This window comes from Armigeres subalbatus, chromosome 3 (assembly GCF_024139115.2).
Source record: "Armigeres subalbatus isolate Guangzhou_Male chromosome 3, GZ_Asu_2, whole genome shotgun sequence".
NCBI lineage: Eukaryota > Metazoa > Arthropoda > Insecta > Diptera > Culicidae > Armigeres > Armigeres subalbatus.
The window spans coordinates 247,568,195-247,582,092 of record NC_085141.1 but is presented as its reverse complement, the minus strand read 5'-3'; the positions used below and the strand labels follow the sequence as shown (position 1 = coordinate 247,582,092).

Below are 13,898 nucleotides of genomic sequence, written 5' to 3'. Positions count from 1 at the left end.
AAGTTGCGGATTCACCAAATGAAGTGGAAGCAAGCAAGATCCGTCCAGACGTTTTCCAACCACCATGCATCTTACGGTGGAGCCATCGCCGTCAACATCGATGCTGCAGACAGCAGGACTTCCGTACGATTCCACATCTGCTTCCTGCAGTTGCCGTTAATAGCAAAATATTTCCTAAGCTGATGGATTACCTGCGGAAGTTGAATAGATTGCTTAGACTAGAGCTCATTCAGTGAACAATTTTGTTATGTGCACTAGAAGTTTTAATATTATTATGGACGACGAAAGTGTATTAGAATATTTACCTTTATTCAGCTGAACAATCGGACTTATGTGTAAATTTTGTCAAAAGAATAAAATTGCAACATAATCCCTAATGGTAGTGACAAATGCATCCACTATAAATGTTGATCTATTTGAGTTTGGTAGGTAATTGATGAGCTCAATACCACAGAATAGACTAATTGTTTTTTATTTATCAATCTAAAATTTATTTTGATTTTTTACTTTGAGATGACACCCTTGGATCATAAATGACAGCTACCAAAGTCATGAATTATGATTCTACTAACATGATCTTAGTTCATGGTTCCAGTGTGCATGAGTCATGATATCATGACCTAAATTCCCATTTTTCGCCAAATCAATCAGAATCATGAACGATAGCTACCAGATTCATGAATTATGATTCTGTTTTCATGACTTGATTTCATTGATCTGAAGTATTATCGCGCTTATCTTTTATTAGAATCGCGCGGCGGTCTTATCGCGACTGTCAGAATACTCGCATGACAGTCGCTGTCACACGCACTATTGATTGATTTGACTATTTTGACGTTTAGTGCTTTATCAACGGGACGGCAACTGTAGTAGGTGTGTTTTGTTCGTTTTTTATGCAATTTTAATTAAAGTTACCTATTACTTGTAGAATGTTTGAACTAATTGTTTTTATGTTGCAAATATTAATGCTCTCTAAAGCAACCAATTTAGGATGCGCGATATTCGGGAAAAAGTGCTGAATCATCATGCTTCACGCAACACTGTCTACCATTGCCTGTATGGATATTATTATTTAGGTTATTCCAAAGCCCGGCTTGCAAAAATTTACGCCAAACATCCTTCAACTATTACTAGCTGGATTAATTCGTATGAACGGAACGAATGCTTCGATCGTAAAGAGAGGGCTAAAGTGTATCTGCGATTCGGGACGGAAGAACGGACATGGATAGTCAATACGTACAGAGAGAATCCGGTACTGTTCTTAGACGAGGCCAAATTTAAATTCACACAACGTTTCCAAAAATCTATCAGCACTGCTTCGATAAGTAGAATCTTACTGTCTGAAGGCTACACCTGGAAAGTTTTGGAGCGTCGTGCAGTTCAATTGCGACAAACGGAGATATACCGTTTTTTCATTGAGTTAAATGAGTTTCATTGGGATATCCATAATCTGTTGTTCTTAGATGAAGTATCTTGCGATAACCGGAGTATGCTCCGAACTAAAGGCTATGCACCCGTAGGAGAGAAACTTGTATACCGAGGTGAATTTGTACGACGACCCCGCTGTTCTCTTCTAAGTTTTCTCGGTTGCAACGGAATACTTGAAACGTATTCAACTGAAGGTACCTTCACTCGGGCCAAATTTTTTGATTGTATTCGTCAATTCATATCATCTGGTAAAGCGAAGCAATATCCAGGTCAGTATTCCTTGTGGATTATGGACGGAGCAAGGATACATTGTCACCGATCTATTGTCGAGTATCTTCGTTCAATGGGAATAATTGTAATATTTTTGCCAGCCTATGCACCATTCTACAATCCTATTGAACTGGTCTTCGGATATATAAAAAAGTACTTAAAAAGAACTTACGTAGAAAACAGCTCAGAAGATCTAGCTATAATAATAGCGAAAGCATTCAAATCCTTCAAAAACAGGGACTGCGTAAACATTTTTCGTAAGGCTGGATATTTGCCCGGCGGTACTTTCGACCCCAGTATTGGATTATGTCAAAATAATGTGTAATTTTGAGAGCTTCGATCAAACACGATAAAACAGTATTAATAAATGAGATAATTCAACTTTATTCTTTAACTTTTTATTGTCCGAATGAAATTACAATCACCTGAGCATTATTCGTGATCAACATCGATGCAGTCAGCAACAGTTTGAGCCAATTCTAATGAGAAACGATTTTCCCTTGCAGTAACGGAGCTGTTCATTGCACGCAACATTTCATCGTACTCCTTTTGTTTAGACTCCATCAACGCAATCCTTTTTCCCATAATCGAAGAAGCTTTTTGGATGTTATCGAAATCGTTTTTGAGGTTCTTAAGGATTCTACTGTAGGCGTTGTTAATCGTATTGGCAACCTGTAAATCCAAACGACCTTTCTCGAGTAGTGTGTCACTGTGAACTGGTACTGATGAAAACAAACTGATGAGATGTTCCGGTGGCGTTTCCTTCAACAGCTGTTCTCGCTTTTCGGCTGACTTACTTGCAATCCAGCTCGCCCAGCATCCCCAATTGATATCGTCACCACTCAAATACCTGCCGTGATTTTCCTTGAGTTGATTTTTCAATTTGTTGACAGAAACGAGAGATTCCGCCCTGCTCTATGTTTCTCGAACGGCCGCAGCAAATGTTGTTCCAATAAATTCATTCTGCGAAGGTTAGTCACAGAATCGGAAAATCGGTAAACAATTATTGAGATGTCTTTCGATACCCAGTTTCGCAGCATCGATTGGTCAATCTTTGTAGGAAGATAGTTGCGTTTACTGGACTTGTCCTGGAATACAATAAAGTTGTCACGGTTCTCGAAACACGGAGCTTCTTCATTCCATGATACTATTGCAGCCGGGCCTCGATTTTCCTAATCATCCAGAGTTTCGTGAATTGAGTCGTTGAATATGGCTGCTCGGTGGATGAACTTGGAGCAAAAATCCCAGACTTGTTTTACAACATTTTCAACACTGTTGCCTCCTACCGATAGCGACCCACACGGATCTAGCGATTTTTGGTTCTTGAAACGTTTTTCAAACACGGCCGCTTTGAAGTGGAACTTGTATGGCTCATTGGGTTTCTTCGTCGGAGACCCAGCAGTTCCATCGGAAGGCTCGGATTGACATCTCTGAAAACAACATTCGTATGTAAAAGTGAATGCTGATTATACTGATTAACTGTTTAAACTGACTATCATGGAAGTGAATGATTCCGCACATATACCAACCTTTCGTCCTGCTGAAGAACCTGCAGATTGCATACCGACACTTTCATTGCTGTTATTGGCGCTCCAGGAATCATCATTTTGAAGATATTCCTCGTCCAAGAACTGTGGTGAATATTTCGAAGCACTGACATCCAAATCTAACGGGTCATCGAATCCTTCACCGTATTGCATTAAAACAACATCCTCACTTTCACTTGCACTTGTAATTTCGACGTTTGCTTCCAAAAAAAGGCCCTCCGTGGAGGTTTCATTTTCCGGCTCCTCCATTCCGATGTTTCCAAACAACTGAAACGGTAGCAAAGATGTTTTTGTTTATTATGCTCCACCGACGATTCTAATCGTTGCACACGAGATTGACATAACAGCAAAATAAACAAATCACAATGTGGAGTAGCTAAACTACTTCACAGTGAAACATTGATGTCAACGAGCAAAAAAAAGTTTCTTTATCAAAAAGCTACTCCTGCATGAACGGCGGGCGTGTTTTCGCAGTGACTCTGCTGTCACTAGCCAAAACCGCTGAGCTTGTTTTTTTCTCGAGATGGACAATATATGCTTCATGATATCATGACTCCGCTTGCTATTTTTCGTCATCAAATACCAAAAACGTAACGCCAAAGTCACGTTACGACAAAATAAGTCATGATATCATGACCATTTTTCATGGTGTATTTTTATAACATAAAAACACACCTTTTTCCCGAAATCATGACTCATTTAGCCACTTTTGAGTTCCGGATTTTTACCCGTGCATATATGACGAAATTACTTGAAAGTAGCATAAAATGTATTTAAAAAATGAAGCGGCATATTACATTCGTTTTAAGTTACACATTCTCTTTGATATTAATATTCAACATTATATTCAACATAACATACAAAAAATAAACCAACATTTTTTCCCGTGCATCAAGTGATTTGACGTTTGCCGTTGGACGCCGGTTCGATTTTTTTCTATTTTCTCGCCATATATGACTTTATATACTTTGACCATATATACTTTGACAGTTTTATTTACAAATTCGAGGCTGCTCAAGAAAATTCTTAAATTAATGAAAATATTGATAATAAACGGAAACTAATCGCATAAAACGTCTAATAAAACACAGAGAGAAACAGGTGAGTAAATATCCTGGATAGTTTGTTGCTATTTTTTACATACTGTGAACAAATAACATATTCTTTCAGAATCAAAGCAAAAGCATGCCGAGAATCATGCGTGATTGTCGTGATCGTCCATGTGGTTCTGCATCCTGATCGGGAAACCAACTCACAGCGTGAACAACGGATTCGGCAGCCCGTTCCGGTTATTTATGTTTCCTTGTTAGATTAGGATCAAAAATATGTGTAACTATCTTGGTTACTATCTGGTACCGTTGTATGACAATTATCAAATTTAAATAAATGTGCGACTTTGATTTGAATTATTCCATGGAATTATTATATTATTGTAATCGAAAAGAATATTTTAAAACCTCACGAAATTTTATTCTCAAAAATGGGAGTAATTTACCCATTTTTAGATTTAATTTCATTTTTAAAAATGGGTAAATATTCCACATTTTTTGACGTATATGTCGTTTACTCATTAATGAGTAAAAGCAAGTTTACTCATTAAATGAGTAGATCCACTTATTCTCTGAAATGAGTGAAATTTTACCCATTAATGAGTTTCTGAGGTTATCCGTGTATGACAACTTTTGCAAGAACTACACGGAACCGCGAAACAACTCACTTTACGGTTCCTTTCACTCAAATCCACCCTTGCGTGGAAGAAGCCAAAAATAAGTAAAATGCGAGAAAATCCGGTAAGTACTTTGCCTTTACTCCCGTGTTGAATTTTCACCCACTATGAAGTTTCACCAACTCAAATTTATGTTATTTTCACTCACCCGAGACTATGGTGAAAACAACTCAAATTTGGCTTCTTCCACGGAAGAGCACACGTTGGATCGATGCAGCTCTCTTTGTTTATAATATCATTCATGAGAGGGAATGAGAAAACTACCTAATATTGAGTTTAAAATTTGAACTTCGTACTCAAAGTTGAGTTCTTTAAACTTTTTTTTTAGGTTCTTTATTTTTTCTGCACTCAGCGAACTGGACTAGCGAAATTCATAACTGGCGCCTTATGAATCTTCGACTGAATATTCCACCAACAGTGCTTTTTATACGCAGTTACCTTCAAAAGTCTTCAAGCGTCGATGGGCTTGTGGTCTACATACCGGCCTCCCGATCCCGACGTCCGTAGTCTGTCTGTCTGACCCAGTCTGCTGCACTTTACTTTTTTTTAAATATAAATCATCTTTCATAAGGCAACATATTGAAATTCATACCGATTCCTTATGGCAAATTTTCATAAGGCGTTTGATTGGAAATCATACGTCCAGTTTCCTCAGTGCGTGTACAGTTCCAAAAGGTGTCAGGCCATTAGGCCGAAGGTCATTAGGCCGAATTAGCAAAAAGTGAAAAATGAGAAGTTCTTCCTAAGCATATGCGGAATTTCGAAAAAAATCGTTTCAGGTGGTTCGAAACGAAATTCCGCGGAATTTCGCGGAATTTGAGCATGGCGAAATCAGATTCCTTGATTTCGTCTCGTTTCGTAAAATTACAAAAAATTCGCTAGAAAAAGCTAGCTTATAACGGAACCTTACGGAATTCCGCGGAATTTCGAAACAAATTTCGACTTGAGCCATACGGTCGTGTTTTATCATTTTTATTTATTTTGACTGCGCCGCTGAACAAAATCATTAAACTATTTTCAAAACGTTTTAAAAAAAATTCTATTAACCCCTACTACATAATCCCATTCTGAATGGATAAATACGTATTAAGTTTTCTTCTATAAAACGTCTTCGGTGTTTTGCTAGAAATGTCCAACGGGAAACGAAAAATATCTTCTATCAACTTTTTGTTTCAAAAGTGATCCGACTCAATATTTAAGACGTCAGGCTCAGAGTGTAAATGTAATTATATATGAATCAGATCAGTACAACTTTGTCCAAGAGGCAAAGTCGTGGCGTGAATTCCTAATGCCCGTGTGAAGTATTTTTAGTGTGCCTCTTTTTTATTGAAGGCCAACTTCTTCACCGCTTATGCCTCAAACCAGGTTTAAGCGCATGACTAAGCACCGCTTAAGAGTTAAGGAAGCCCTAAGGAAAACACGGTTTTCGTCTTCGAGTTTTTAAAATAACTTCGTTTATAATAAATATTTAGTCGCCTACCAAGGTGGCTTCACATGAATTAACTTTTCAACAAATCAAAGATTTTCACGTGGTGCTCACGGGGATGCAGAGACTTCCTCTCATCATCATATATATAAAGGCTCCCCCAGACCTAAGCGATTTCATCGCGGCGACCGCGACAACTAGTCGCCGCGATTCTATCGTTGGGTCGCTGCAGGCAATGTTCTATTTACGCTTCTATACCAACGGCGACAGAATCGCTGTCACCAAGCGATATAATCGCGTCGCGACTGTCGTGTCGCGTGTGTTTGGGGGAACCTTAATAGCCCTCTTTGTCTGTCCGGTGACTAGCCAACCAGACGCAGCACGCGGGGAAATTCTCACAAAAAATAAAATATTTGAAACTTCAACTCTTTTTTACCATCAGATGCAAAAAACAAAACCAGTGACAACCTTAGACAACCTGACACAGCATTTGATGAAAAAATCACAGACAACAGACGTTGAAAATTTGACTGTTTTAATGCATGAATTAATGAACCGTTTAAATTTAAAAAAAATTGCCTCAGGCGCTACTGCGTCCACAAATAAATTAGTCTTATAATAATGAGTATCAAACTAATTTTCCTCTCCTTATCCTAAATTGACTGTAAGGGCGTGGCCGGCTCATACTGTCCATAGCAGCTGTTTCTTACACTCAATTGAAGTCGGTTGAGGATGCAAATTTGGCAACAATTCTTGCATGCTTCATAGGAACAAACACATATACAAGGACAAACAGACAATACCTTGATTCGTCGAGTTGATTGTATATAAGACTATATTTTTCTTGATTAATGACTTTTGAGGGAAGTGAGATTCGATGGATACGGGGAATTTACTGATATCCCATTATTATTAGCTGGTTATGAAACAACTTCTCGCAAGGGCAGCTGTTGTATAATTGGTAATACGTCCGTGTACTTAATGAAAAAGGGTGGGTTCAAGTCCCACCCGCAGCAGAATCTTTTTTCGCAATATCTGAAAAACACCTCAAATGGCAAACTTAAAATATAAGACTCCTTTGAAAAAGGAAATGATATCCCTTTGTTACAAGTTTTTGTAGGAGGCAGTAAACATTATTTCTTCTTACCTGGCAAACTGCAGTCATAAAAGCTTAGCGATCACATTTTTGAAACACAAACTAAAAGACATATCTTTGTGCATTTTAGAAAGGTGCAGAGGATTCGTCTAGCGAGCAAATGTAAGCTATAAACAATTATCTATCTGCGTATATTCTGGTTTTTATTTAGCTCAATACCATAAAACCACGCTGATAAATGAATATGGCGTATGCTTCAACATAATCACATAAGTCTTAAATGAAATAAGGTTTTGAAAAGAATTTTAATCAAAATGTAGAAAAATCCCACAATTACTTTATTATTATATACATACTTATTGATATAAAGCTGAACTAATATAAAACTGATCAGATTCGGGAACACCCACTCCAGGACGAATTCCATTGAAAGCGGCACAAATGCTGGGATATTGCCTTATTGCCAATGGTAAACGGGAACACGGCAACTTATCACAGACTGCTTCTTCTGTTACTATAATTCTATTGGTCGCAAAGCAGTTATTTGACTTTGAGAAAATGAAATCAGAATTGCGTACATAATGTAAAATCTATTCAATAAAAATTCCGCGGAAAAAAAAATTCGTTTCGTTTCGAAAAATTTCGAATTGAATGGACGTTGATTTCGTATCGTTTCGAAGTTTCGAAAGTAAATATACATTTCGTTTCGTTTCATTTCGAATCAACACAGACATTTTAAATTTCGTTTCGTTTCGTTTCGTTAGTAAAAAGTGTCTTATCGCATACTCTTAGTTCTTCCTTCGCCGATGCTGGGTCATTACGCCGAAGGCCGTTGGGCTGAAGGCCATTAGGCTGGATGGTCATTAGGCCGAACGAGAACTGGGGAATGAGAAGTGAGTAGTGCGAAGTGAGGAAGAAGTAGAACGGAAGAATGAAAAAGGAAAAAAGGAGGAAGAAGTAAGAAGGAATAAGAAAGAATGAACAAAGAAGAAGGAAAAAAGCAAAAAAAAAACAACAGAAAGAAAGAAGCAACAAGAAAGAATGAAAAAGAAAGAAGGATAAAAGACAAAGGAAGAAGAAGGAAAGAAGAAAAAAGAAAGAAGGAAGAGGAAGAAGAAAGAAGGAAGAGGAAGAAGAAAGAAGGAAGAGGAAAATAAAAGGAGAAGAAGGAAGAGGAAAATAAAAGTAGAAGAAGAGAGAGGAAGCAGAAAGAAGAAGAGGGAGAAAGGAAGAAGGAAAAAAGAGTAACAAAGAAGAAAAAAGAGCGAAAAAAAGAAGAAGAAGCAAAAAAAAAGACAGATAGAAGAAGGAAGATGCAAGAAGGGAGAATGAAGAAGGGGTAAGGTGAAGAAGGCGTCAGACCATTAGGCCGAAGGCCGTAAGGCAGAAGGCCATTTGGTCGAAGGTTATTAGGCCGAATGGTGATTAGGCCGAACGGTCATTAGGCCGAATGGCCATTAGGCCGAATTAGCAACAAGAAGCAAAAAGTGAAAAATGAGAAGTTTAAACGTAGGACTAAGTCTGTCTTTTTTATATTGGGGTACACTTTACGATTGCGAAAATCGGGGACCGTCACGAAAATATGATAGACTTTAAACTTCAATATTTAAGACGTTTCTCGATAGATTTTCAATTTTTTTTTGACCATTCGATCAAGGATGAGTCAACGCTTCAATGTATTTATATGAAAATATTGATTTTTTCTGAAAAGAGGTGTTTAGTTGCGAAAATGGACTGTTTCGGTGGCATCGGCGTTTGGCGTGGAAGCTTGGTTTCTGTTAGTGATTCCATCCATTCAAACTTACTACATCATCTCCCTCCGACGCACTATCAAATTCACTATTTACGATTGAGTTTTGCACTTTGAAGAAAGTTTATTTCGAATAGTCGGATCAACCTTCTTTTGTAAAAAATGGTGGCTATTGTATACAATCAATGAAGACGCCACCTCAGTGGAAACTATCTACAGGAACCACCCATCGGTGAACGTCACTCGGACAGACAGATACCAAGAGGTAATGTTTGGTCATACAGAGAAACTTCGTCTTGAGTTAAATTTCTTTTGTTATTCTTTGCAAAAATACGCATCTTAGATAACCAAATTCAGAATCTTGCGTAAAAATGTCATAGGATGCGGAATCCCGATCAAAATGGCTCGCGCGCGCCGAAAAGCAGCTTTCTTATATCTAATGTCTAATGAAGTTGTTCCATAAGACCCGCCGCTTCGTTATGAGTGCACATTATATTTACACCCATATCAGATCACAAAGGGGCGGGACTAACGGGCCCGAATACTTTCTTGAATACAAGAAAGCTGCTGTCCGGCGCGCGCGAGCCATTCTGATCGGAATCCCACAAAGAGCGGTTCGACATTTGATGCAGCGGATCGGACACAGCAGCACGAAGGCGTGAGTAGCAGAGGCAATGCTGAAAAATTTATTCCAAAAGGTGGAGGATTAGCGAAAAATTATCGAGGAATGTCGGTAATTAATTCTCGAAGTTCTCCTCACTTTGCCACGTACGCTTCCATTGCGGGCGAAAACCAAACGTTTCAAGTAAATATATTTGGTATTGGTTTGACGCTACTTTTGATTTTATTTATTTCTCCTTTATTCCGAATATTTTTGAGGACGGTGCTCTCTAGGGCTGTGATGTCCTCCAATGAAAACTAGTCGAGTGGCTTCAGCAGCGATGAGGCCGATGAGTCATGTTAATTCCACGGTTGAAGACTAAAAGCACAAAACAGATAGGGATCATAGAACAAACTGCAAATTTCCAAGTAGGCACTTCGTGTATCAACAATCGACGAACGGCACTGCCGTATATCGAGGGCGAAAAAAGAGACAGCAAAGCATGCGTTCCTGCTCTGTCTAATGCGCGTTGTTTAGTAAAGCTTGACTTTCACCACTAGGTTTGCTAGTGTTACGAAATCATGGAAGGGCCACATTCTACGGCAAAGATGTCTATATGCTATGTGCTGAAAGTCTATCTAACTGGGAGCAACTATTCGACTTCTTGCATCAGTTGTCCTCCGAGCAGTTAGCTCAATGTTAATAAAAAGACGCAAATAATCATGCCATATACCATCAATTTTGAATAGCTACGTAGTCCTACGTCACCTTTGCGTACAAACCGATTGGGCTGCACCTTTGAGTTTTTTCTTCAGCTTACCCCTTCTTCCTTCTTTCTTCTTGCATCTTCCTTTTTCTATCTGTCTTCTTTTTTTCCATTTCGCTCTTCCTTTTTCCTCCTCTTTGTAACTAATTTCTTCTCCTTTCTTCCTTCTTCTTTCTGCATTCTTCATTTTTCCTTCTTCCCTTTTTTCTCCTTTCGACCTTTCTTCCTTACTCCTTATTCCTAATTCTTCATTCCTTTTTCATTCTTCCATTTTTCTTCTTCCTTTTTCCTTCTTCCTTCATCTTTCTTCCACTTTTTTTCTTATTTCTTCTCACGACTCACTCCTCACTCCCCAGTTCTCATTCGGCCCAATGGCCATTCGGTCTAATAAATTAATAATTTAAAAATTTAAAAATTAAGAAATTAAGAAATTTAAAAATTTGAAAACTTAAAAATTTAAAAATTAAAAAAAAATCAAAATTTAAAAATTTAAAAATTTAAAAATTTAAAAATTTAAAAATTTAAAAATTTAAAAATTTAAAAATTTAAAAATTTAAAAATTTAAAAATTTAAAAATTTAAAAATTTAAATTTAAAATTTAAAAATTTAAAAATTTAAAAATTTAAAAATTTAAAAATTTAAAAATTTAAAAATTTAAAAATTTAAAAATTTAAAAATTTAAAAATTTAAAAATTTAAAAATTTAAAAATTTAAAATTTTAAAAATTAAAAAATTTAGAAAATTAAAAATTTAGAAACTTCAAAATTTCAAAATTTCAAAATTTCAAAATTTAGAAATGTCAAAATTTCAATATTTAGAAATTTAAAAATTTAAAAATTTAAAAATTTAAAAATTTAAAAACTTAAAAATTTAAAAATTTAAAAATTTAAAAATTTAAAAATTTAAAAATGAAATTTAAATAAGTTAGAAATTTAAAAATTTAAAAATTTAAAAATTTAAAAATTTAAAAATTTAAAAATTTAAAAATTTAAAAATTTAAAAATTTAAAAATTTAAAAATTTAAAAATTTAAAAATTTAATAATTTAAAAATTTTAAAATTTTAAAATTTTAAAATTCAAAGATTCAAAAAATCAAAAATTTAAAAATTTAAAAATTCAAAAATTTAAAAATTTAAAAATTTAAAAATTTAAAAATATAAAAATTGAGGAATTTAAAAATTAAAAATTTAAAAATTTAAAAATTTAAAAATTCAAAAATTTAAAAATTAAATTTTAAATTTTGAATTCAAAATTTTAAATTTAAAATTTAAAATTTAAAATTTAAAATTAAAAATTTAAAATTTAAAATTTAAAAATTTAAAAATTTAAAAATTTAAAAATTTAAAATTTAAAATTTAAAAATTTAAAAATTTAAAATTTAATTTAAAATTTAAAATTTAAAAATTTAAAATTTAAAATTTAAAAATTTAAAATTTAAAAATTTAAAAATTTAAAATTTAAAATTTAAAATTTAAAATTTAAAATTTAAAATTTAAAAATTTAAAAATTTAAAATTTAAGAATTTAAAAATTTAAAAATTTAAAATTTAAAAATTTAAAATTTAAAATTTAAAAATTTAAAAATTTAAAATTTAAAATTTAAAATTTAAAAATTTAAAATTTAAAATTTAAAAATTTAAAATTTAAAATTTAAAAATTTAAATATTTAACAATTTAAAAATTTAAAAATTTAAAAATTTAAAATTTAAAAATTTAAAAATTTAAAAATTGGAAAATTGGAAAATTTAAAAAATTTAAAATTCAAAAACTTGAAAATTTTAAAATTTTCAAATTTTAAAATTTTAAAATTTTAAAATTCAAAGGTTTAAAAATTTTAAAATTTTAAAATTTTAAAATTTTAAAATTTAAAAATTTAAAAATTTGAAAATTTTTAAATTTAAAAATTGAAAAATTTAAAAAATTAAGAATTAAAAAATTTTAAAATTCAAAAATTTAAAAGTTTAAAAATTTCAAAGCTAAAAAAATTAAAAATTTTAAAAATTAAAAATTTAAAAATAAAAATTTAGAAAATTAAAAACTTAAAGTTTTGAAAATTAAAAAATCTAAAAATTTAAAATTTTTAAAATTTTAAAATTTTAAATTAAAAAAAATGATGTAGATTTTATTGTTAAAATTTTGGCGAAAAATAAATGCAAATTCATCCGAAGATTATGTCATTCAGCAGCAAATTTAGTCAATATTAAGATACCTAACTCACAATAAGTAATTGTGATAACAGAAAATAATATTTTATTCATTTTTCAGTAAATTTATTCAGTACACGATGAAACTGATCAACTTTACCAGGCTGATCAATGTTCCCCGGATTACGGTACTCAGTAAATGCTTTGTGAGTCTAACCTTCATATCAGATAAAAGTTATGGTTAGTAATTTAGTAACGGTGAACTATATTCTAAGATCAAATTTGTATCAGAACGATCTACAAACATGATTGACGACAATAAATAAACAAATATACAATAAATTATCTTTGTATTTGCTATTCAAATTTAAGAGGGAAAAGCCCTTCATGTGAAATAAATAATTTGCAACTTTAATTGGAAGAATGTTATCAAAAATTGCCTATATATATTACTTACAGGATTACTTATAGAACTGAATTTCGAACTGGTTCTGATGCACTCTTAATTATGTAATTTATTGCAACTAGCTTCTTTCTGTTCATCACCAACTTTCACTGAGGGGGGACTTTGTTTTAATAACTGCTATAGATTTCAATTTCGAATTTCAACTAAAGATATCTTAGTTACAAGATAAAGATTGTCTCTTCGGTTCCCTTTGTTCTGCTGTCCGAAACATGTTGGGTACCGAACTGTCAAATCGTATGTATTTTTCCTTCATTGACATTTAGCACCGCCAGCAAAAGATGTTCCGGAAAGCGACGACAACGACAATCTTTATGTTGTAACTAAAATATCTTTTATTTCAACACATTAGCCCAACAAGATTATATCCAATATAGTAAATAAAAATTACTTAGGACCCATCGAACGCAACATTGTAACCATTTTATTCAATCTGGCGTATCCTCCATGGTCCACTGTTGTTGCACACTTGACAAAGCACCGACATGGAAGTGCACTCTGTTGGCTGGCATCTATCTAACAGGCAGCAAGAAGCTGAGCCGTCGAAGTTGTAGATCGCTTATCTAACTTCTGGGTGCAAGTGCAAAATGTTCCCCCTTCGCATTTGGCTGGTTTGGCCGGTGAATCAGTTCCATTGTGAAGGCAGTGAACTCCCTGTACGAAAGTTGACGTACGTTATTAC

The 13,898-nt window shown here is 33.8% G+C and overlaps 2 protein-coding genes across 2 annotated transcripts; one reads left to right on the top strand and one right to left on the bottom strand.

The window, feature by feature from the left end:
- The first annotated feature begins 859 nt into the window (after nt 1-859).
- Nucleotides 860-2,023, top strand: LOC134222390 (uncharacterized). Its single transcript, XM_062701543.1, has 2 exons — nt 860-873; nt 979-2,023. The coding sequence occupies exon 2, from the start codon at nt 992-994 to the stop codon at nt 2,021-2,023; it is 1,032 nt and encodes a 343-aa protein (XP_062557527.1). The 5' UTR covers nt 860-873; nt 979-991.
- A 614-nt stretch (nt 2,024-2,637) lies between these two features.
- On the bottom strand, nt 2,638-3,506 carry LOC134227798 (uncharacterized). The gene is made up of 2 exons (XM_062709477.1): nt 3,228-3,506; nt 2,638-3,128 (listed from the first exon to the last, which is right to left on the bottom strand). The coding sequence occupies exons 1-2, from the start codon at nt 3,492-3,494 to the stop codon at nt 2,871-2,873; spliced, it is 525 nt and encodes a 174-aa protein (XP_062565461.1). The 5' UTR covers nt 3,495-3,506; the 3' UTR covers nt 2,638-2,870.
- Nucleotides 3,507-13,898: the final 10,392 nt, after the last annotated feature.

Coding starts and splice junctions, on each gene's coding strand:
- LOC134222390 (XM_062701543.1), top strand. CDS start 992: ATGCGCGATATTCGGGAAAAAGTGCTGAATCATCATGCTTCACGCAAC.
- LOC134227798 (XM_062709477.1), bottom strand. CDS start 3,494: ATGGAGGAGCCGGAAAATGAAACCTCCACGGAGGGCCTTTTTTTGGAA. Junction 3,129..3,227: donor GTTCTTCAGCAGGACGAAAG/GTTGGTATATGT, acceptor TGTTGTTTTCAG/AGATGTCAATCCGAGCCTTC.